Source organism: Lissotriton vulgaris, chromosome 4_1 (genome assembly GCF_964263255.1).
Source record: "Lissotriton vulgaris chromosome 4_1, aLisVul1.2, whole genome shotgun sequence".
Lineage (NCBI taxonomy): Eukaryota > Metazoa > Chordata > Amphibia > Caudata > Salamandridae > Lissotriton > Lissotriton vulgaris.
In genome coordinates, this window is record NC_141691.1 from 1,802,309,154 (window position 1) to 1,802,333,744 (window position 24,591).

Sequence of the window (24,591 nt, forward strand, 5' to 3'; positions counted from 1 at the left end):
GGCTTATTAGTTAGGAAGCATGCAACTCCAAGTAATAAGTCCTAGAATCCTGTCAGTTCAAACACATACTTTCTATCATTTAAATCTGTGATCAACCTCTGAAAAAATTCAACATTCACGGTTGCCAAAGACTTCTTGTGAGGCAGATAGTGTTTGTGCCATTGTCTGGTCAAGATAGCTACCTTTGGACTTAGGGCCTGACTTGTATGTTGGAGGTATGCATACTCAGTTGTAACGGTGATGGGTAATGCTTACCACCAACATTATGGTCCGCCCAGCAGCAGACCATGGTTTGGCCATGGGGGGAATACCCTGTCTCCACCATGGCCAAACTTTTATGACCACCCCATGAAGAAAGGGCCATCAGAGAATTGGATAAATGTCTTCCCACCCATTTGGGATAGTAGACAAAAGCAGTTTTTTTGCTGTCTGTCACTGCCAGGAAAAGCCTGGTGGTGATAGCCAGTAACAAAGAAATAATGCCCACCCAGCCATGGGAGATGACTCCCATGGTGAGAGGGGCATTACCTTTTGTATTAAAAAACTTTGCTGTAAGGTTGCATCATGTTGATGGAGCATTCGCACAAAAGGGCAACATGATTTGACCGCCATGATGGTGGTTCCTGCCAATGCTTTATAAATGACCACCAGTGGCACACATTGGAGTGTGATTAAGGTAATGAGCAGTCCCCTCCCAATAAACTACTATTAGGGAGGCTCAAGTATGTTTTACTTTCAAAACAATCCTCTTCTCCATGTTTTCCTTATCACTAAACTATAAGAGTACATCTTTCTGACAGTGCCCTTTTAAGTTAATGAAGTTCCTGTCACTCCTAATCTGCAGTGCTTGGGTTAAAATGAGTCACATTCTTCCCCAAGACCCAAGCCATTTTCTCTGCTGTGAGAACAGTTTTTATACCACATTTGACGTAGCACTAACTGGCAGCTACAGATAGGCCAATACTACTTAGTCTGCAAGAGCTTCAGGCAGGAAAAGCTCAACTTTTAAAAAGTTGCTTTTCCTTTATATTTATCAAAAATCAAACTTCATTTATATAGATTTTACATGCATTTTATTAGAACAAGCTGCAGTACTCATTGTGAAAATAGCTTTTGGAGACTGGTCATTGTAGGAACATTCAAACATCGCATTTACATTTTTCCCACTTTTAACTGTCAGGCAATAGCCCTTGTGGGCTGCAAAGCCTCCTGAGGGGTGACTTTCTTCATTCAATCATTTAACCTAATTCAACAGCACATAGTTTGCTTCTCATGGGTGTTACCCTTCAAGAGTTCTCAAGCATTGTATGCAACTTGTCTTGTATTCCAAGGATTCCCCATGCACACTTTGTGAATTCTACATTTTAACTAAACAGGATTGTGTTGTCAGAAGTGCCTATTAAGCTTCCTGTCAAGTATGTGATCAGCACATGTGCTGAATTTACTTCCTGCAAAAAGCTCTTACTCTGCCTACATGCAGTAAAACTTGCATGTAAGCATTATGACATTAACTTCCAATTCTTTTGAAAAATATGTTGTTCCCTGTTTATCAGGGCTCAGTGAACAGCAAAAGTCAATATAATAAAGATTGAAAGAGGAAAAAACATGGAAACATACTATGCTCATGCGAACTAGTTATCTCTGGAAGTACAGATTCTAAAGAAATGGTAAATGCATTTTGAAAAGTTGAAAAGCCCAAACAAAATGAGAAAACTCTGTCCCTGACAAAACCACAATAGAGGGAATGAATGTGTTTCAATCACAGAACTCAAAACACCATACCTCCGCTCCTGTTCACTTCATGTGATGCTGAGCCATTCGTCATAATGCAAAGGAACAGGGAACATGTTCTGTTTGTGTTACAGAAAAGGATTATGTTTCTGGTGACAACCAGTGATGTTGATGTATGTTAAACACCACTCATAATTGTACAAAATCTTATTCTAAAGAATGCATGGTATAGTGCTCAACTGTGAACACATTCTGCACAGTAAGACAGTAATATTTTGAGTATGTCCTTCTTTGCAGGACAGAGTTGTGATGTTCAAGATCACACTAATGGAGTAATAACATGTGTGGCTCCCCCAAAACCAACAACAGACCAGCTAAATTTCACAAGTGTGTTTCCAGGTAAGCTTCGTAGATACTCATGTGTTTTTTCCAAATAAATACATCTTTTTCTGTATCCGTGCGGAGTGTCTCTTACAGAGATGCATGCTAAATTGTCTTTCCAACTAAAACTGGAACATTAAAGAAAGATCCCTGCAATGTGAACACACTTAAAATGAACTTTTCATACATAAAAAACAAGGCATATTGCTTGACTTTACTTCTTTACAGCTGCCTCCCATTTTCCCGTGATCTGGTGCTCTGTGTTCAGATGTTGGTCTTTTCACATTTTGCTACAATGGGAATTTGAAGTACAACATTAGCTCTTGCAAGCAGTGGAGTCAGCAATAGATAAAGGTTAATCTATCAAAATTGATGCATAGAAAGCAACTGTAAGTCATTGGTTATTGGTTGAGGAGGGAGGAAGCCTCACTCAGGGTAGAACCACAATGCTTGTCAGGGGGAACCACAAAAAGTCACTAAAGTAACCTGTGCTTAATCTTCTGGTAGCTTTCAACAAAACAAACACGCTTTTTTTTAAATCTAGAGGCAATGTGTAAAGTATGTGTGCAGTGATAAAGTGAAAACACAGCAGGAAAAATCCCAAACCAATTTAGCGAAATAGAGTACATTTTACTAAATAAAGTGATAGCATAATGACAAGAATCCAATCTGTAGAACTTGAAATATTCCATTTGAAAGATTTATGTGAAAATATTAGTTAAAATCACAAAGTGCAACTTGTGGTCATCTGATCATTTGAGACGGGGGAAAGTCAGAAGTTTAGGCAGACAGTGATGGAGTGTGGGTCAAATACACAGACCAGGTTAGTCCCACTAAAAAGCTACTTTCAATTAATAAATACATTACCTTAAAAAACCAGTGCAAAGAGTTCTCTGTGCATTGTAGGAGGCTGTGAGAAGGAGGCAGACCATCACGGACTGACAACACTGTATCGCAGATAGTCAGTCAGGTGTCACAGACAGTTTTTGCTGTAGCGTTTGCAGTCATCACAGGCTTCGCCTGTTGTAGCACGAAGTGCAGGTCTCACGTTGCCGGTGGTCACTTGTTGTCATTTTCAGTAGAAAGAGCAGGTCTCACTTCAGTACTTTGTGTTCATGGTCTTGGCAAGTGGCATAGTCTTGGCACAAATGGGCCAGTTTACAGTCTGCATATGCCTAAACGGCAGGATTTTCACATTTCTTGTGCAGGAGTACACTCTGGTGCCAACCAAACGTCCAGAACCCTGTAAGGTACCTCTTGGGGATCAGGAAGTCAATCTACCAGAGGCCAGAAGGGAACAGGCAAGTCAAGTTGCATGTCCTGGTAGGTCCAGTTGCTGCTGGGAAGTTGCAGGGAGGTCTCATCAATTATATATAGCATTAATATGAAAATCTTTGTAATAGATGTAAAGAAAATATTTTTTTCTGAATTCTAATGGGGGGATAATGGTTGAAAACAAGTAAAAGTAAAACAATATTTTCACATCAAATCAATGTAAACAGGTGCATATGCAGTAGTTAATGACATTAGTAGTAGCTTTTCAAATTACAAAGATGTCATTACAGTGCATAACAGTGGTCCAGAAAAAAAACAAGATTCCCAGCTCTCCATCAATCTCTATGCCTGCTTAACTTTGTTAGAGATCATCAGGGGCGGGTTCAACGGGTAACATCCAAAGCTCCTCCTCCTGGGGGTCTATTGGCACCCTTAGGGAATGGTATGAGCACCATCATTGCATGCTACTGCATCTGTATGTAAAATAATTAAATCTAATTATTCAATCCACATTGAATTATAAAATTAGACTTATTGAATTATATCACAAAAAATAATGACGCTGAAAAAAGGTGATATGTATCTCCATCTAAATTTAATGTTGTTGATCAGTTGGTGCTCTCTCCCACAAACAAGTCCACATTCATGTGTCAGCCCTACTAATAATGTTTTCAGTGGCAGTACGATCAAAAATAGATCGCATGAGTGACTCCAATTAGTCTGTGGTCTCTTAAAATAAAGATAGCAAGCACAATGACAGAGCAATATAAGGTAGCTTCTGTGGTGTGCCATTCCTTTGCAAACATTTGCAAAGAAGTATGCACATATGACACATGGAAAACATATAAACAAATATAAAAATACTTTAAAACCCTGGTTGTGAAACACTACTGCATTGTAGGACATATTAACGAGAGAAGCTAAAGCCATATGTTTACGTGACATGCTGTAGAACTCCCAATCATTATAATGCCTCTTATTGCTTTGATAATTTAAGCTTTGGCAGAATTATATCGCTGGATGTTAACCTTACGACTAGAGAGTTGCTTTGAGAAAGGCTTGTTGGTTGTTTTTTTTCTATACCTACGTGATTACATTTGAACTGATTAAGTCAAATCCAAGTTAAGATGTAAACCACCAAGAATGACTGATCCTAGGCATAGAAACATAAAGAATATGACTGTAAAGTGGACTGTAAGGGGATTTGAAAGTTTACACAAATATTTTTGATCAAATTGGTAAGGTGGACATCCATATTAATATATGAATGAAACATTGAGAAAAAAGCCTAGTGCTGACATATTATTTTAAGGGTGATTCACCCAGGTTTCACCCAGGGTTTTTTTTTTTTACGCTGAAGAATGATGCTCTATTTTCTGTCTTCTCTGCCATAGGTTTAGCTGTTGACTTTGGAGTCTTGGGACCTGTGTTCTATTCCTGGCCACTGCACTTAACCAAAGATGATGTGATTCTGGGCAAATCACTTAAACTCCCTCATGCACACACACACACAAGCACATACACACCGTCTATTCTTCACTTGTGCATTTGCCCAATTTTCTAAGTCTAGCTATTCACACTATGAAAATAGAAACACAAAGAATAATGCTACTTACAAGTCACACATTTCATAGCACTTAGAATCACTCTGTCAGTTCTTATCTCATCCTAGTCACATCAGCATTATATAGTTCTACACAGTAAACTTACAACTCATCCCTCCCTTCTCCATTCCTGCCAGGAAACATCATTTACCACAAGATCTAAACCAAGCAGTACCTTTACAACATGGTATGTACAACAACCCATCTTTACCACTACATTCCTTTACCATGCAAGTCTTTACTTACTTGCCTTAGGGGAAACGGCACTTAGAAGTCTAATGTTTTCCCTACAGTTGTGCAGACTGGTGTTGGAATAGTAATTTATACCTCTCCAAAGTCCAGCACTTTCCCCTAAGGCAAAGTGATTGTGGTTGTAAAGACCTACGTGGTAAAGGAATGCAGTGGTAAAGACGGGTCGTTGTACAGACCAAATTTTAAAGGTAGTGCCTGGTTTAGACTTTGTTGTAAATGGTGTTTCCCATCTCTTCTCATCAAAGCACCATTGTCCAGTATTACACAGCCATATAAACATTATTTTGTTTCACATAGTAAACAGTGGCATACCCTTACCACCACACGTGCCAGCCTACCATGCAGGGCCATACATCTACTACGTTTTTGTCCCATATCCCACATTTAGCATTCAACTCTGCTGTCAGACTTAGATAATCTCACTTTTTCAAATTAACCTTCTACCATACATTCCCACTGAATTTCCTCATCCCTTACATGGTAATGGCTGACATTACCATACTCCATTCTGCAGCTTCTCTATTCATCCACCATCTATGATGACAGCGATGCGATAACTACAACTCCTATATTAATAGGCAATACCCTGTTCCTTTTTCATTCTTCAGAAGCGCAAAGTCATCTGTTTCTTTCCAATCCAACACAGTGAGCACTTTGTTTTCCATTTTTAGATGTTCAACTTCTTTAACAATGCCCACGTCCTACTAGTCAGTCAATTTAGTAATTCTTCCTCCGTGTCACATAGCCACCCTCTTGTTTCTTTGTTCCTGCTTTCTCCAGTTTCAAAACGTTTCCCACTGTTTGTGTGAATTGTCACACATCCATTCCTGTGATTGTAGCTACATTATGACCCTACGACCCATCATTGTACAGCCTAATAAATGTAGGTTCTGATTATGAGTGCCCTGCATTTTAATACCTTCTTCCTGTATAATCCATCACCTCTCGAATTACCATTACCAGGGCGGCATTTTTGGGGTTACGATGGGAAACCAGAGTTTACCATCAGAAATAGAGATGTTTTGGCAGAATGTAGGATCTCCAAGTTTTAATAGTAGGAAAATGTGGATTTCGTTAAAGAAACAGAGGCTTGTACTATGTCCAAGTCTTTTTATTGCACCTCCAAACAGCCTTTCAATAAACTGTTAGCAACACTCAAAATTCCAGAACCAGAATTAGACCACAAAATTCAATATAAACCTGCCATATTCCTTTTTATATCTGCTCGGAGGCATCCACATTTCCACCAATATTAAACTGCAAAGACCGGAGGATAGCGTTAGCCGCATTGAAAGTTTTAAATAGCTACAGAAGATACAAGCTGTACGTTCTCTCGAAGTATAGACATATAGGTGTCCGCATTTACCTTTGGAAATTTGTTGCTCCTGGTCAACATGCACAAGGCATTGGCGTATCACCAGTGCTGCTGGTCCCCCTTTAATATTGTTTAATATGATTGAGGATACTGATGCAAATTTTGGGACAGATGTATCAAGGGTTTTCCCTTTGTGAACGGGAAAACGCCTTTTGGCATGTGTGTGGCATGTATCATCCCTAAAGGCTTTACAAAATAAGGAATCGCAAAATTTGCGATTCCCTTTTTTGCGAATGCATTTAGGGAATCGTAATTTGCGATTCCTTAATGCAATGCAGGAAGCAATGAAAAATTGTGACCTAGCTGTAAGGAATCACAAATAAGTACCAACTGCAAGTTAGTGGTAATTAGCAAATGTCAAAAATGCAAATTTTTGCATTTTTCTAGGTGCCATGTGAAGTACATACATGCCCTTAGGGCATGTATGTGTATGCCACATGTGCACACATGCATATTTCAGAGGTGCAACAGGGTGCCATTTTGGCACCCTTGAAATTGCATGCGCAATTTGCGAGTACCTATTGGGTACTTGCAAATTGCGCATGCAATCTTATCCATTCCTGTGGGCCTCTAGGCCCATAGCAATGAATGGGAAGGTATTCCTTAATAGCGAATCACAATTAATGAATATGTAGGATTCATAATTGTTTTTCAAATCCTACATACATTGCATTTTGTGATTCTTAAATTGAGAATCAGTAAAATTCGCTATTTAAGAATCGCAAAAGCAATTCTTGATACGTCTGGCCCTTAATCCCCAAATCCAGGTTAGTGGGCACCCTGTATTAGTTTTGAATCTGTTTTAGCACCTCATTTGTGGTATAGATTGCAGCAAAGACTGTAATCTAAGTGGCGCAGTTGTCAACTGGGGGAACCATCCCAAGCTGCAAGCACATAGTGAGAATTCTGCATTCATCATAGTGTCCTATATGGGCAAACACTGCTTCAAGATGATTTCTTATATGTGCAATGCAGAACAGAATTTCCACCTGTCTGGTCGTAATCTTGCCCATAACAGCATTAATAATTTTGGGCTAATCGCAGGCACAGCTAACTGTGCCTGGAGAGCTTGAACAGCCCTCGCTGGGGCAATTATTATTGTGCTCACAACAGACTGTGTTAAGTGTCTGGCTAATATAACTAGAAAATTGTAGAGAGTGCCTAATTCTAACCCTGGGCGGAGTTCAGGGAGTTGCACTACGCAGAGCTCTGCAAGTGGCAGAGTACGATAGAAAAATGCAGTTTGTGGTGATTGCACAGTGCTGGAAGCTGGTCCGCACTGTGCAATCATTGAGAATGGCACCATGCACAGTGCAATTGGTCCCTGCTTTCCTTTTCTACCGCTCGAGTAGATTTCTTAACGCAAACTGTAAGTTTCTCAACGCAAGTTGCAGCGAGCATATGTGACCACTCGCAATGAGAAACCTGCCCCCCCACCCCGCATTGAGAAATCTCACCAGGATTTTGATTTTCCACGCTCGCGCTGGCTTACTTAATGTTGATGATCACGAACGAGGAAAAATCTCACTGGGAGGTTGATCTTCCTTGCTCGCGGTCGCCAAATATGCATAACGCAGAGTGAGAAAAACTCTGCAAACTCTGCAAGCGGAGCAAAGTTCACTGAGTGGTCCTAAAATTGGGAATGCTGTGTAAGCCACTAAGAATGGCCATATAGCCCCATCATTACTGAGAGGACCAAGTCAAATGTTTTGTAAAACATGTGGTAGGGCTCCTTAGAACCAATTTCGATGTTCCTGAAATATATAGATACATTCTAGGGGAACAAACAGCATTCGACCAGTCCACTGCCTTCAAAATCTCTTCCAAATGACCACCTGAGAAATAAACCGTTTGCCATTGCCTCTTGTACAGAATGTTCTCCAAATCTTTATGAATTTATTCCAGATTCATGTATTAGCACTCTCACCCATCTGGCAATAGTAAGGGAAGTTACAGTTCCAAAAGGTTTAACATAGGATAAAAACAATTGATCTTCACCATCATTTCCAAACTCACTCATTCTATACTCAAACTTCTTCAAATACCTCACTGCATACAATTGTGGCTGCTCATCAAACTTGGGATAGAATACAGAAGAATGGTTCTCCAGAAATGCCAATCCAGATCCTCCATAGAACAGAAACAAGCATCCTGTGACTGATTTTGGGGTATCATCAGCCAGAAAATGATGGCCGGAATGCATACCTAATCAAACATTCTCCCCAGTGAAGAGATTTCAGTTAAAGCAGGCCGTCTGGTAGTATTTAATTTATAGGCCCGGAGTATATGCTATAACATTCTACAATAGACTTATAAGTAAACTAAATATACCAATTAGGTGTATAGCAATAAAATCATGTTTAGGGGAGTGAGCACAAGCACTGTAGCACTGGTTAGCAGTGGTGAAGTGCACAGAGTCCTAAGACCATCAAAACGAATTCAGCAAAAAGTGGAAGGTAAAAGGCAAAATGTTTGGGAGTGACCCACAAGAGAGGGCCAAGTCCAACATCTATATTGACCCATGTGGATCTTTAATGGTTCCTATTTTTTCTAAAAACATTGCATTTCACACAAGGAAGCCACTATAATAATTTGAGAGTGTGATGAAAGTGCTTAAATATATTAATAAATACTTTTTAGGGCTATGATAGTATAATGCCTTAGGCTGCTTTGCAGTACTAGCAAAGGTAGTGTAAGTGTACCATATGCCTGGGTGCAAGCAAGGTAATGATTTCCCCATCAACTGAATGAATAGTAAAATATAGACATAATTGGAGTTCAGTGGGGCTTTATGGCATATGGGCCCTTGTGCCACTCAGTGCACCTGCTGCATTCAGGAAATGAAAGTATGGTGTGCTTTTGAACTTTTCTATGCTCAACAAGGAGATTACAGTTACGTAATGAAATACCACTTATCCAAAATCCAAATGACAAGCAGATGTATTGCACAGTTTGAAGCTGGTAATCATATTAAAATAGCGGCAAATGCTGTTTATTATCTTGATTTTATATTTCTCTTTATCAAGGGGGACGAGGATTAATGCTGCAAGTGTGGAATAATACCAACCCTTATCTCTTGGAAGATGCACTCACATACAACGAGAACACGACCGGATATGCTGGTGCATCATGGGTCGATTCAGCTTCCTACAAGTGGACCTCAGGCCAGAGTGCATTTGTTGCTCGTCTCAGTGGATTCTTTGTGCCCCCTGAATCAGACAATTATACATTCGTCATAAAAGGAGGCAACCGCTATGCACTGTATTTTAGCCAGACTGGAAACCCTCAAGATAAGGTAACACTATTTCTCCTGAAGATGTTTTTATTTGGCAGATTAATGTGGTGAAATGAAAAGCACAAGTGCAAAGCCAAGTCTGAAAATAACGACAAAAGGAGGGGGGCAGGCCAATTAGGTAAGGTGGGTGCCTATAGCGATCACAACTCGAAGATTTTGGAAACCAAGTCTAAATATTCTAGTTGTTGGGAGTTAACATGCAGAGCTATATACACAAAGTATTTAGGGCCCTATTACAATATCGGGCGGACTCCCGTCTGCCCAACAACATTGCTGAATCAGGACCGACCGACCTCCCGTCATCGGTCCCGGCTGCAGGATTACCATGCGACCACACCTAGAGGTCTGTTAGGATGGCGGACGGACAAAGTCCGTCCGCCATCCTGTCTGGAGCAGGTACCGTCCGCCACAAGGGCGGAGGGACCGTGCCTCCAATTAGGATGCACCCGTCACTGTGGCGGGTGCATCCCCCATTTTTTACATTGCGGTGGACAGTGCTTAAGCCACCGGCCGCCACAATGTAAAAAATGCATGTTGTGCCTTTCACAGCACAACATGACAGGCACCGCGCAGTGCCTGCCATGTTGTGTTGTGAAATGCAGGGGGGGTACCATAGGTACCGCCATGTGCACCCCCCACCCCCCCTTCACCCTGGGGGCCTGCAACGGGCCCCCAAAGCAGGAACCATATACCTTTTCGTGGCAGCATTGCCGCCACAGAAAGGCATACCCCTCAGGCCATCCTAATATGGATGGCGGTGTCTGATAGACACCGCCACTATATCAGGCCTTTTCTGCCGCGTTCGCAAGGCGACCATGGCGGAAAAGCGGCGGACAGTCTTGCCGTCCGCCACAGTCCCCCCCGCCATTGTAATATGGCGGGGGGTAAAAAGGTGGCGGACGGCCAAGGATGGAGGACGGATCGCCACCGCCTGCATGGCGGTGGCGATCCGTCCGCCATCCTAATGGACCCCATGGTGCGGTCACATACTCCCATTTCTCAATGGGAGCTTGTGCTGTGGCCATAAACCAGCTGTAGCAAAAGCTCCCATAGAAAAATCGGAAAATCTGTTCATCCCTGCGTGTGAGGTAGGCCCCTCTGGGAGCCTGCCACACGGTGCAGGGATTATGTTGCCCCCCTCTGCCCCAGGGTGGAGGAGGCCTTGCTAGGGGCCCCTACTGTCAGATTCCAACAGGCTTTCCATGTCGGGCTTTCCTGACGGAAACTGACATTGTAATCCCTATGGTGGAAACACCGTCCATAGGGATTATGGGCAGGACTCCGACTGGCCGACGGGCTCGATGAGCCTGTTGGAATCCAGCTGAAATGACTGGCCGGTTTCACTTTCAACCGCCTGCATCATACTGCGGTGTTCAAAAGTGAAACTCGTGATTAGACCTGAAAAACCTCCAACCGTCATCAGAATGAATATCTTAATGTGTATTAGCAGATACAAGTCAATCTGATTTAGTTAAAATACTACGATGTAAGAAAGAATTTTCGCTCTAAATGAAAAATCACAGATCAGCAACTTAAAAGTGAAACTAATGTTACCAGTTGCCTAAGGGGACTTTTGAAACTGTTCAGGCTTAACCCCTGCCCTGAATTTCAGCTGTATAATCAAATCAAGCAGACCTGACTGTCTCTAGGGCTCCTGCTAAAGATACTCCCCTCCAAAAACTTTTTTATGTACATTTTCATATTTGTAATTTGTAACTGGGTTTTGTATCGCGCCAGCTCACCGACAGGTCTCAAAGCGCTACTAACCAAGTACAGCAACAAGAAACAGGATGAGTATATAAGAGAGTCTGAGGCTAGTAACCGTCTACTAGGAAGTAAATGCGTCTTTGAAGAGTAGAGTCTTCAAGGACTTCCTGAAGTGGAGAAGGTTAGACTCTCTGCGAAGCGCCTCCGGTAGCTTATTCCAGATGATCGGAGCCTGAACTGAAAAAGATCTGCCTCCTTTTGTTGCCAGCTTGAAGCGTGGGCAAGATAGCAAAAAAGAGCCGGATGATCGCAGGGCGCGCTTAGGTTCGTATATTTCAAGCCTCTCTTTTATATAGGCTGGCGCCTGTCCGTGGATTGCTTTGTGGCAGATGCACATACTCTTGAATTCGACTCTTTGTACTATAGGCAACCAATGTAGCCTATAGAGCAAAGGGGAGGCATGAGTCCGCCTTGGCACTCCAAATATCAAGCGCGCTGCGTCATTCAGAATGACCTGAAGACGGTTGGATACGTTTTTTGGGAGGCCAAGGTATAACGCATTGCCGTAGTCGATTCTAGACACTATTGTGGCTGAGACAATGGTTCGGAGCATATTCCTTGAGAGTATGGGGACGAGCTTATGCAGTTGCCTGATTAGATTGGTACAAGAACCAACTACAGCGGACACTTGGTTAGCCATCGAGAGTTCCTGATCAATTTTCATACCGAGGCTCTTAACACTAGGGCACGGTTTTGGAGTGGGTCCAAGTTCTTGTGGCCAAAACAAATCATTCCAGGGGGAGGTCAAGGTTGAAACTACGAGAACCTCCGTTTTATCTGGGTTGATTTTCAATAATTTGGACGACATCCAGTTTACTGTATAACGTAATATGTCTTGGCCATGGACTGAGCCGATGGTGTGTTGTCGATACTCAGCAGCAGCTGAGTATCATCGGCATAGTTAAAAACTTTACAGTTCATGTTTGCCAGGGACTCTATCAATGGCTGTAAGTAACGATTAAATAGGAGTGGAGAGAGCGCAGAGCCCTGCGGGACTCCACAAGCTAAGGCACCCGCATCGGAGACCTGATCTGCTACCTGGATTCTCTGCGTCCTCCCAGACAAGAAGGCTGTTAACCATTTAAGGGCTTGCTCTCCTATCCCGAACCCAGCCAATCTGCCCAGGAGCAGTGCATGGCTGACAGTATCAAACGCCGCTGAAAGATCTAATAATATCAGGGCGCTTGGCTTTTTACTGTTAGCCATGCATCTAAGCTCGTCTAGTACAGACAGCATTACTAGTTCTGTGCTATGGTGGGCACGAAAGCCAGCTTGCCGCTCCTGGAGAAGATGGTGAGATTCCAGGAGGGATGACAGGGATTTTAGCACGTGCTGTTCTAGAACTTTTGACAGAAATGGCAACTGGGAGATAGGCCTGTAGTTCTTCAGGCTGGATGGATCTGCCCCAGGCTTTTTTATCAGGGGTCTGATGCGTGCCTCTTTAAATGAGGTTGGTAATGATCCAGTAGCTAGTGAGGTGTTTAAGAGGTCTAAGATCTGATCCTCTAGGATCGGAACTGCTAGTCGGAGGATGTCGGGTGGGCACGGGTCGGCGGGGGAGCCTGACTTGGTGGATGCTATAAGTTGTCTCAGGGTGGTAGGGTCGATTTCGGGGAATCTGGTAAGGATAGGGATTGAGGGATTTAAAGGAGGCAGTTGTTCGGTGTGTGAGACTGGATTGTCCTTCTTAATATCAGACAAGATGGTCGCTACTTTCACAGTCGATCGATATGTCTATCTTTTCCTCCTTCTTACTTAGCTCTTTCAGGATTTGGAAGGTTTCCCTCTGGATGTTTGTAGCGTTGTTTATGCGTGTCTCGTAGTAATCCTTCTTAGCTGAAACAATGAGCTTTTTATATATTTGAAGCGATGTTCTATATGATTCCCTATCGGTATCCTTTTTGGATTTCCTCCAACATCTTTCGAGATAGCGGAGCTTTCTTTTTTGTTCACGTAGACTTTGGGTGAACCAAGGGGCTCCTTTCTCTGCACCCTTTACTTTTTGTACCTTTTCGGGGGCTAACTCATCGATTGATTGCCTGAGGGTAGTTGTTATCGCATCATACTTTAAATCAAGGTCAGTATCATCTGGGGAGATTATGGAATTCTGTTTGTATTTGGGCAGAATTTTGGCCAGGGTATCGGAATTCACTTTTTTCCATTGGCGCACTTTTTTAGTTTTTAAAGGGAGTTTAGTCTGGGAATTGTTTAGCGGTATGTCGTACAGGATTAGGTGGTGATCCGACCAGATACAGGGTGTAATGCTTGTAATGACCGCCTTTGGCATGGAAGACCAGATAAGGTCTAGAGTATGGCCTTTTATGTGGGTTGGAGCTTCCACAAGTTGTGCTAGTCCAAGAGCGGTCATAATGGTCTGTAATTTCTGGACTAACGGATCTTGATCACTTTTATCCCAGTGGACATTGAAGTCACCAGTTACCAGGATGTTTTTGTAACGTGTGCATAAGTCTGATATTATAGGAAAAACGAGATCGTTGAACATTGAGGTACTTTGGGGTGGACAATACACTGTTAGGATAGTGAGACATGAGTTGTTCATAGTAATTTTTACCCCTAATAGGTCGACGGTATTTATGGTCTCCGATAAGATTTTGGTTACCGTAAGCTGCCTTTTGAAGATCGTTGCTACGCCCCCACCTCGGGCCCCCTCTGGTCGATTGTGCCAGATCATATCATACCCGCTATGAAGGGCGGCGATGATATCCGGGGAAGAGGCATCACTCAACCAAGTTTCGGTGAGTGTCAGGATATCAATAGTCTCGTCTTGTAGAAGAGTGTAGATTTCCAGGTGGTGTTTCTGCAGTGACCTGGTATTAAGGGTAGCTAGCTTTAGGGGGGGTGGAGGACTAGGGTTCTTACAGCTAGGTATGTGCAAGATGTTATTTTCCTTCAACGTAGCACATGTAATGGGAGATAGTGTGTACCTGTCAGATTTCAGTACTAGGAGATCCGCTGAGGTATAGCAGATGCGTGTACCAGAGTCCCTAAGCCCTATGCCCGGTCGTGCGTGGACGGGGGCAGACGGGCAGGACTCTGGCATGACTCCGGCGCAGATCCGGCGCGCCCGCTGATCGCGTCCGCTGCGCGGAGTCATCCCTGCCCGTTTTTATGACGCTGGGAATCGCGTCACGAACTACAGCCCGACCCAAGATGGCCGCCAAAACCGGTGCTCTGCTCTCTGCGTCAACACTCGGCCGAGAGCAGGTCCGGATCGAGAGGGGAGGGGGTGACAAGGGGTCTGAGGCGCTACTGAGCGCAAGGGGGGTCACAGGGGGGTCACAATACACCTATTCCGCTCAGGTGCAGCAAAGTACAAGAATACACAATTTCAATTATAAAATCAATTAAAATGTGAGGAAAGGCAAGAGACCTCCCGGCTCCCGCCTCAGGAGGGTGAAAAGTGCGTGCAGGTTAGAATTACCGGCACTCTCCCTTCGTGTCCCTTTTATGACGCTGGGAATCGCGTCACGAACTACAGCCCGACCCAAGATGGCCGCCAAAACCGGTGCTCTGCTCTCGGCGTCAACACTCGGCCGAGAGCAGGTCCGGATCGAGAGAGGAGGGATTGACAAGGGGTCTGAGGCGCTACTGAGCGCAAGGGGGGTCACAGGGAGGTCACAATACACCTATTCCGCTCAGGTGCAGCAAAGTACAAGAATACACAATTTCAATTATAAAATCAATTAAAATGTGAGGAAAGGCAAGAGACCTCCCGGCTTCCGCCTCAGGAGGGTGAAAAGTGCGTGCAGGTTAGAATGGGCACGTATGAATTATCCCAGTACTTTCATTGTGTGCCAACGAACCATGAACTGAAAGAACCATGAGCTTACCCTGGTATGTTGCAGTTTTTCCTGCCTTGAAAGAATTTTTTGAAAATAGCAATGAAAGGGTGCATTTTCCACTACGATTTCCTAAGAAAATACTTTAAAAGCTATTCATGATATAGCCAGTTCATAAAATGCAATTTCACGTGACCTATCATTTATCATGGCACCAACCTACACTTTTATATTTCCTTTTCTTTCATTTTCTATTTTGCCCTACCAAATATATGCTCAATAATATTTTATGTGGGCATTGATCCTTCCAATGGATAGTGTGGAAAAATAATAAATGACACAAATCTCGCAGCCTCAGGCAGTACACAGCAGAGTTATGCTACATTTACAGTCTCACATAGTGTTGCCTGTTCTGGCAGCACCCAGGTTACACTAATCCTACAGATTAGGGTATCAAACAGCACTGCTGATTATAATGTATTTACCTGCTTTAAATATATATTTCAACTTGCAACAAATTAGCTCCAAACATCAGTTTGTTCATTTATAAAAAAAAACATATTTGGGTGACAAATGCACACCTTTGATTTTGTATCCACTTGCTGTCATCAGCTACTAGGTACAGTGTTTCAGCATCATTCAAGTGAACTCCAAGGGCCCGATTCACAGAACTAACTTAAGACAAAATCCTAAACTTACTACTTTTGGTATTCACAGAAGGCATTTAGTAGTAGTCAAGTTTTTTTTTGTCTCAAGATTGACTTAAGACAAACTTAAGACAAACAGGACAGCCTTAAGACAGACTTAAGACAAACTTAAGATAGACTTAAGACAGACTTAAGACAAACTTAGGACAGACTTAAGACAGACTTAAGACAGACTTAGGACAAAATCCTAACTTTAATACTACTAAATGCCTTCTGTGAATACCAAAAGTAGTGAGTTTAGGATTTTGTCTTAACATAGTTCTGTGAATCGGGCCCCAAGTTCCAGATACCAAGCTGGGGGAGATGCAATTAAAGGCACTCCTTTCTCTTGCAGTGCAGAACTCACTGTCATTGGCTGCTGGATGCAGTGTTTCAGGATCCTTCATGTGGCCTCCAAGTTTCGGAATGTTCTAGGGACTGAGGTTGGTGAGGTGCTATTAACGGAGCCACATTCTCCTGTAACACGGATCGCACTGTTGTTGGTTTCTGTGTTTTAAAATCCTTCAAGTCGTCTCCAGGGTGCAGAGGTGGGCAAGGTGCTATGAAAGGCATTACATTCTCCAGCAGCGATGGACACGTGCAGGACGCGCCCAGGCACAGAATGGGCCAAGACGGGCCTGTCTGAGCCTGTCCAAGGATGTTTGAGGGAGGGCTGTGCCACTGCCCTCACATTTGTCTTTTGACATTGGTCGGTCATTACATAATAGGGACGAGAAAATCTGCCCGGGGAGGCCCAGTAAGAAAGCACCAATCTGTAATTAAGATACACATTACTTTTCTGGTGCATTGGGACAGATTAACAAAAAAATCATGGATATTGAACGTAGACCTTTTGCTACCCAATGAGCTGTACATGAGCTGAAAGCCTTCAACAGACCCCAACAACATATTGCGAACTTGTCATTTACTAAGAAACTGTGTGCGTTAGATGCCTCTTTAAGTGCCATTCAATGATGTTTCTCCCCACTCTGTGGTGAGCCCTCCTTGTTCACAAAAGAAACGAGCCCAAAGTAAGAACCACGCATCACAAAATAATGCCGCCCAATCAGGAACCATTAAATGGAAGCCTTTTTCGCAAAGACAAGTAGGACAGACCTCAGATATGTAAGAATAAAAGTGAAGATATTTATGTTCTTCCTTTAGTCCAAGAATTCAAAAAAGGACTCCCTAGGGACTCATTTTAAATCAGACCTCAGTGACATGAATGAGCACGTTTGAAGTGTTTAAATGTATGTTAACAAGGTCCAGGACCTTATGAATAAGAAATACTCCAACTTAAGTTTAATCCACAGAGACTCCCAAAATGCACGGGGGAGTTGTTGGACATAGAACGAGCACCAGGAAACCTGGTGCAAAGGGGAAAATAATAATAGCAGTAATAACAACGGGAGTGTTTGAAATAGGGATTTTGGAGGAGCCACAATCCTAGTCATGGTAATTCATTACACAATCTAAATTATCCTGTGCTCACCGTCTGATACCTCGGCATAGAGCAGTCAGGCTTAATTTAAGAGGCATTGTATAAAGCATTTGTGCAACACTTAAACAGTAAAACAGTGAAACACCACAAAAAAACTCCACAACGGTTTAGAAAAATAAAGTATGGTTTTATAAATAAAGCAAGAAAAAAGCAAAGTTGAAATATGAATTTTGAAGGAATAAATATCAAAGTAGCACTTAGAAGCAAATAGTGCATAAAAGGGTTAATTGGGCACTCCATACAGTGACAAAGTCACAAGTTCAGGCCAACCGCGAGGGATACAGGGACCCACTTAGGCCCGTTGAACAAAAGTACCTTGAGGCTAGGTTCACAATGAGAGAGGTAGGGTTTAGCTAAACAATGCTGCGGTGATCTCCAATGCCAAAGCATCAATGCTACGAGGGCCGTGAGAGAAGCATCAGTCCCTGAGTGGGGCAGGTTTAAATGCAATGCAGTGGCTCAAGGTGGGATACACCAATCCGATTCAAGCAACAGCAGGTGATGCATTGCTAACACTTCAGCAGACTCCCAGGACCACCTACAATGGTCAATGATGGGTTTGGCACCTCTTGGCAGAACAGACTCCTCAGCAGATGAGTCCAAGTGTTGGAAAAGGAGAGGTATAAGGTATTTTGTGTCCCTGAGAGTTAGGCAACAAGAGGATGCAAGCCAGCAAGCCCTTGGGTCACTTTGGATTCAAGTGATGCAGGTTCAGTCCTGTTTACCCAGGCAGAGAGAGAGCAGCTGCAGCAGGGCAACTCAGCAAGGCAAGAGTCCTGCAAACAGCAGATCCAACTGTCCTTTAGCAGCAAAGTGGTTCCTCTTCTTCCTGGCAGAGTTTTCACAGATCCAGAGGTGTGCTGAGTTGCTAATGCCAGTGGTCCAGTACTTATACCCAGTGGTCCCCTTAAAGTGTAGGAGGCTTTAAAAAAACACTTTGAAGTGCCAGAGGTTCCCCTTTCCTGACCTGGCTTCAGATACCCTGCAAGGGATCAATCAATTCTTTGTGTAGTGACAGGACCCAGCTTTTTCAGGTGATAGTTTCAAGCCCTCCCTCTCAGCCTGCATCAGGATGACCCATCAACATGTTGATGTCCACTCAGGCCCATCAACCTATCCTTTATGTGTTTAGTAAGTCAGCTGTCACGCACCCCAGAGGTATTCCAGTGATGGGCAGCAGGCACCAAATGGCTAAAGTAAGTAAATGTCAACTTTCTAAAAGTGGCATTTGCTAAACTGGAATTTAAAACGTATATATTGGGATTTTAAATTGTGAGTTCAGGGACACTAAACTTGAAGGTTTAGTCTTTTCCAAATAGCTTTTATCTTTGCCAGTAAATTAAGAACTAAACCAATAAAGGAAATGATAGGAATGTCTAATAGTAAATGTCTTACTGGATTCACATACGGGGCGGGCTTATGGGATTTCAGAAAAAATAATATCTAAACACAGGAAAATAAATTCCTCTGACAACGTCTTGCCCTTCCCCAGTCTATTCCCATGACACTTATCCATAAGGAATTGGAGATTCCCTACATTGAGGAGATTCTGTAGATGCTGTTAGGACCAAGCCAGAGACCTTATTTACTAGGATCATTTTTAAAGATTGTCTTACTTTTGATCATTCTTTTTAAATCTCGTGGCTGAGTGATATTACAGATGCTTTTCATAAATTGGGATTTTCCAAACTCATATAATTAACCGAGGTAGTTGCTCATTCAAAACATGTATTTAGTGCTTTGCTCTCTGATTTTAGAGAATGTGAGAGAGCAACAACAGAACACACAAAACATCAGAAAATGTGAGATTATTTAGCTGCTTATGAGATAGAGGAGCTACAACCCTGTCTTTTTAATGTGACAAATATATCATAAACCTCTCTTAATATGTTTTTGCTTAGGTAGAGTCCATCATATGTTTGCATTTCCTTCCATGGAGTTTTGGAATAAGGGAAGGTATCTGTGCCCTTGTGAGAGGAAATCCTCATAATCCTCACTTCACTTGGTTTTATTACGATAAAATGACACTCTCTAAAAACCAATATTAACAAAGTAATTTCATCACTATAAACAAGTATTTTTATATTTGTGTAGGTTGGGCTATCTATTTGTCTGCAGTGCTTTATTGTCTTTTTTATTACAAGCTCAGTGAGAAGGGAAATGTCTAATGCATCTAGACAATTTGAATTATGAATCTCTATGAAATTGATATTAAGATTAATGGGCTTATTCGGGTCCGGCCAACCTCCGATAGGCAGTCCCGACCGCTGAATTACGATGCGTCAGCACATGGTGCGGTCGCAAGCTCCCTTTTCTGTATGGAAGCATGTGCTGAGGTAGGAAACCGGCTGCAGCACAAGCTCCCATACAGAAAAGAGAGTTTGTGTTCATCCCTGCACCACATGGCAGGCACCATAGGTGCACCCTCAGCCACCAACCGGAGGCCGCTGTGTGAAGGGGGCCCCCAAACTTTCTTTCCAACAGGCTTTCCATGTCGGAATGCTTGGCATAGAAAGCCTGCTGGAAACCGAGCACCATAATCTGGCGGCGTAAAATGCCATCCATGTGGATTATTGGCCGGTCTCCGACTGGCTGACAGGTTCCTTGAGCCCATCAGAATTTTGCTAGAATGACTGATCAGTTTCGCTTCTGACCGCCTAAATTGTAATCAGGCCGTCGGAAGTGAAACTGATGATCTCTGTCAGAAAGTCTTTGACCTCATGTCGAAGGCTTTCCGACTGAGATCGTAATTGGCCCCTAAGTATTTACTCAATTTTATTGGAGTATTTATTGTCTGTACTTTTATGATCTACGCATATGTAACATAATAATTAATAATACATTTAAATTAGTTGTGGTGATAGAAGCAACAACGACATCTCCTCTTCAGGTACTGCACAGACACCTCAACATCTTTAACATCATGCAGCACGTCTAGGGGCCCTACTACTGCCCATTCTTCTCTGGATGAAAACCGACCACATCCCTCACCTAGAATCGATGAAAGAGGTAACAATTCTCTCTCCTCAGCACACACTACCCCGCTATCCTTATCATTCTCTCGCAACACTTCCAGGGACCCTACTACTTCTACCCCCACCTCCCTTCCCTCTCCAGAAGAAATTCGACCCCGCCAAGTACCCACACTCAGTGAAAGAAAGATAAACAACTTACCCCCTCTAGTTCGCACTTCAGTTTCATCCTCAACTAGAACTACCATGAGAAACAACTTTAATACTTCTCCCTTGACCCCCCATTTCCTGTCCTCCACACAGCATCAACAGATAGAACAAGACTGTCTCAATACCTCTTACAGCACATCTAGAAACCTTCAAAACGTTATCCTTGAAATCAAAACCATCCTACAACTTGAGGAAAAAGCTCTTACTACACTTAAATATCTCCAAAACTTGCTAAACACAGCTGACAACGTGGCAAAAACTATCACCCTGCCTATAGACAATCGATTCTTGTGCACGCGCAATCTCTCCAATTCCATTACGGACCAGGAACTGCAATCTCTGTTATGGCTGAACGAATCTCCATCCGACTATATGTTGGACAAAGAGGAATAAGCTATCCACCTAGTCTCCATCAACCCTTGCAGAACCTCACATCCTATCCATAGAGGAATAAACAGGAATAATCTTCACTCTATAACCCCAATCCAAGATAACCAGGACCCTAGTCCAAAGAATCCCCCAAACCAGATTTCCTGCCTTCTACTAAATTGCTGTTCAGCCCCTAAACACGCCTCTGACATTGCTGACCTCATCCTTAGCATGAATATGGACATAATTATCCTCACTGAAACATGGCTCAAGGAATCATCCTCTCCATGCCTTGACCTTCTGGTCCCCCCAGATTTCAACATCATTAGACTAGACAGCCCTCACAAAATAGGCGGAGGCTTAGCCTGCATACATAGTTCTGACCTCACCATCTCAATATTTCACGCGGAACCCCTGGACTTCTGTGAATACCTTGGGATCTCTGTGAATTCACCTAGCAACCACCCTCTCAAATTACATATATTCTACCATCCTCCTGGGCAAAACATATCTTTCACAGAACAACTTATGGAAATCATCATGGCAAACTTGCCCCCTCACTCGGATGACATTTTCCTTGGTGATTTCAATCTCCACTGGGAGAACAAACTGGACAAGCAGGTCAACGCCCTTAAAACCTTCCTTGCTGACCACTCCCTGGTCCAAGCTATCTCAGAGCCCACTCACTCAAAATGTGCCATGCTAGACTGGCTCATCTCCAAACTAAATACTATTGAATCGATCTCGATTACCCCATGTGACTGGTCAGACCATCACATTATCACCTTCCAAATCCCCTTTTGTAACAGGAAAATACTCCCACAACAAATTAAACCTAAACAATGGATAAGAGACACTAGGAACATCAACTGGATAAAGCTAGCCTCACAATGTGAGAAGGCTCTTATCCCCCCCAACAACATAGGCGACGTCACCACCCTCACTGATCATTATTATTCCATGATGACCAAAATATTCGACCAAGCCGCACCGCCAAAACTCAAAAGAATACCTGACAAGGACAAAAACCCATGGTTCAGTGAAGCCCTGAATGAGAAGAGACGGAAACTTAGATCAACGGAACAGAAATGGAGGCTTCACCCCTCCCCCCCAGCTGAAACTACTCCAAAAAGCAAGAAAATCATATATGGCTGAGATACCCGCCACCCCCTCTCAACACGATCCCAAAAGAAGGGAAACCGGAAACAGTTCTTCAAAGTTTTTGGATGTGGGAGGGAGTGACCCTCCCGCGGCCGTATTTATTAAAACAAAAAATTAAACATTAAACGTTTCATATTATGTACAATTTCATTATCACATTTGCGATGTTTGGCTAATCTTAACATATTCTCTAATACAGAGGTTCTCCTAGCCGAACTAGCATCCTACAGAAACATTCTCTATAAACACTGAAATTGTACATCCTAACGTTTAAGGGCCAACGGCAAGGTCATAACCGGTGTCAAGATCCCTAACCAGACTTACCCCTCCCACTTGGGAAGGGCGACAGCACAGAGGCTTACCTCAAGTGCAACTACTAACAATTTCCCTTGACTTGTCGGGGGCACTTAAGACTCGACGCCATTTAAAGGTCGTTCGAATACTTGTGTGTGGTATCTAGAAGGTATCGTGGACCTCCCCCCACCCCACACAACTTACCGCATCTGCCGTCGCAGATGACCCTGGCCCCGGGAAATTCCTCAGGAGGGGGCTGTAACCCCTCCTACACAGGAAGGGGCCTTGACCGCCTTTCCTTAACTTCCGGCGACCCGCCCTTAGACGGGACCGCCTCCCCATTGAGGGGCCAATGGCCACCTCCCCCGAGCGCTCCCATCCGTGTTGGGTGACGCCCACTCATAGGGATCTACCAATTAGTGCTCACCGATCATGACCTTACCGCCTACCAAAAATAAATACGACAATTCGAACTTATGAAAACATTGGTCGCTACGACCGAAAGAGCATGCTCAAAAAGCAACACTACATCAAGTCCTTTTAATCGTAACAACCTAGATGATATTCACCATACTTTATTATGAAAAACAACAAAACTGATACTTTCACAACCTGTAAACGAAAAAGGAAGAACATACTTAGAAAATCCACTTTATTGCACAACAACTTGCTGTCCTCAGGGGCTGGTGGGTGGGTCAAAATTGGCTCTTTGTTCTGTCCCGAGCTCACGTGTAGCGAGGAGGTGCAGCTTCGGAGCACAAGAACAAGAGGACGTCTTCTGGCCTTGCGTCTCCTTTTATCCGTCTTCAGGGCGGGCGTAAACCCGCCCCTGCCCGTCCCGAGGGCGTGGCTGGCTGCGTCAGTGTCTAGGCCAGCCCACTCTAGGGCGGGAACAGGCGCGCCCCGGCTACGCCGCTTCGGGCATACCAGCCGAGACGCGCCTCCCGCCCAAAAATGGCTTCCCGGGGGGATCGAGGCACTCCGCCATACGTTCGGGGGGACCGAGTGGTCGCCCCTTTCCATATGGCTGAGATACCCGCCACCCCCTCTCAACACGATCCCAAAAGAAGGGAAACCGGAAACAGTTCTTCAAAGTTTTTGGATGTGGGAGGGAGTGACCCTCCCGCGGCCGTATTTATTAAAACAAAAAATTAAACATTAAACGTTTCATATTATGTACAATTTCATTATCACATTTGCGATGTTTGGCTAATCTTAACATATTCTCTAATACAGAGGTTCTCCTAGCCGAACTAGCATCCTACAGAAACATTCTCTATAAACACTGAAATTGTACATCCTAACGTTTAAGGGCCAACGGCAAGGTCATAACCGGTGTCAAGATCCCTAACCAGACTTACCCCTCCCACTTGGGAAGGGCGACAGCACAGAGGCTTACCTCAAGTGCAACTACTAACAATTTCCCTTGACTTGTCGGGGGCACTTAAGACTCGACGCCATTTAAAGGTCGTTCGAATACTTGTGTGTGGTATCTAGAAGGTATCGTGGACCTCCCCCCACCCCACACAACTTACCGCATCTGCCGTCGCAGATGACCCTGGCCCCGGGAAATTCCTCAGGAGGGGGCTGTAACCCCTCCTACACAGGAAGGGGCCTTGACCGCCTTTCCTTAACTTCCGGCGACCCGCCCTTAGACGGGACCGCCTCCCCATTGAGGGGCCAATGGCCACCTCCCCCGAGCGCTCCCATCCGTGTTGGGTGACGCCCACTCATAGGGATCTACCAATTAGTGCTCACCGATCATGACCTTACCGCCACAGGTCCGGATAGTTGACCGGCTATCCGGACCCCCCACCAAACTCCTACCTAAAGGTCATGTTTTAACGATTTTAACCAAGCTAGGAAGTCACCTATGAGTAACTCATTGCCCACCCTCGACAAATGCACACCATCCCCC

General features: G+C 43.7%; 1 protein-coding gene across 1 annotated transcript in view; it reads left to right on the top strand.

The window, feature by feature from the left end:
* LOC147724580 (fibrocystin-L-like) overlaps window positions 1-24,591 on the top strand; it is a 1,106,658-nt gene that overhangs the window by 213,519 nt on the left and 868,548 nt on the right. Inside the window, exons 13-14 of the mRNA XM_086966124.1 lie at window positions 2,029-2,130; window positions 9,645-9,913. Of these exons, the coding sequence (XP_086822250.1) occupies window positions 2,029-2,130; window positions 9,645-9,913 (371 nt within the window). The remainder of the gene's footprint in view (window positions 1-2,028; window positions 2,131-9,644; window positions 9,914-24,591) is intronic.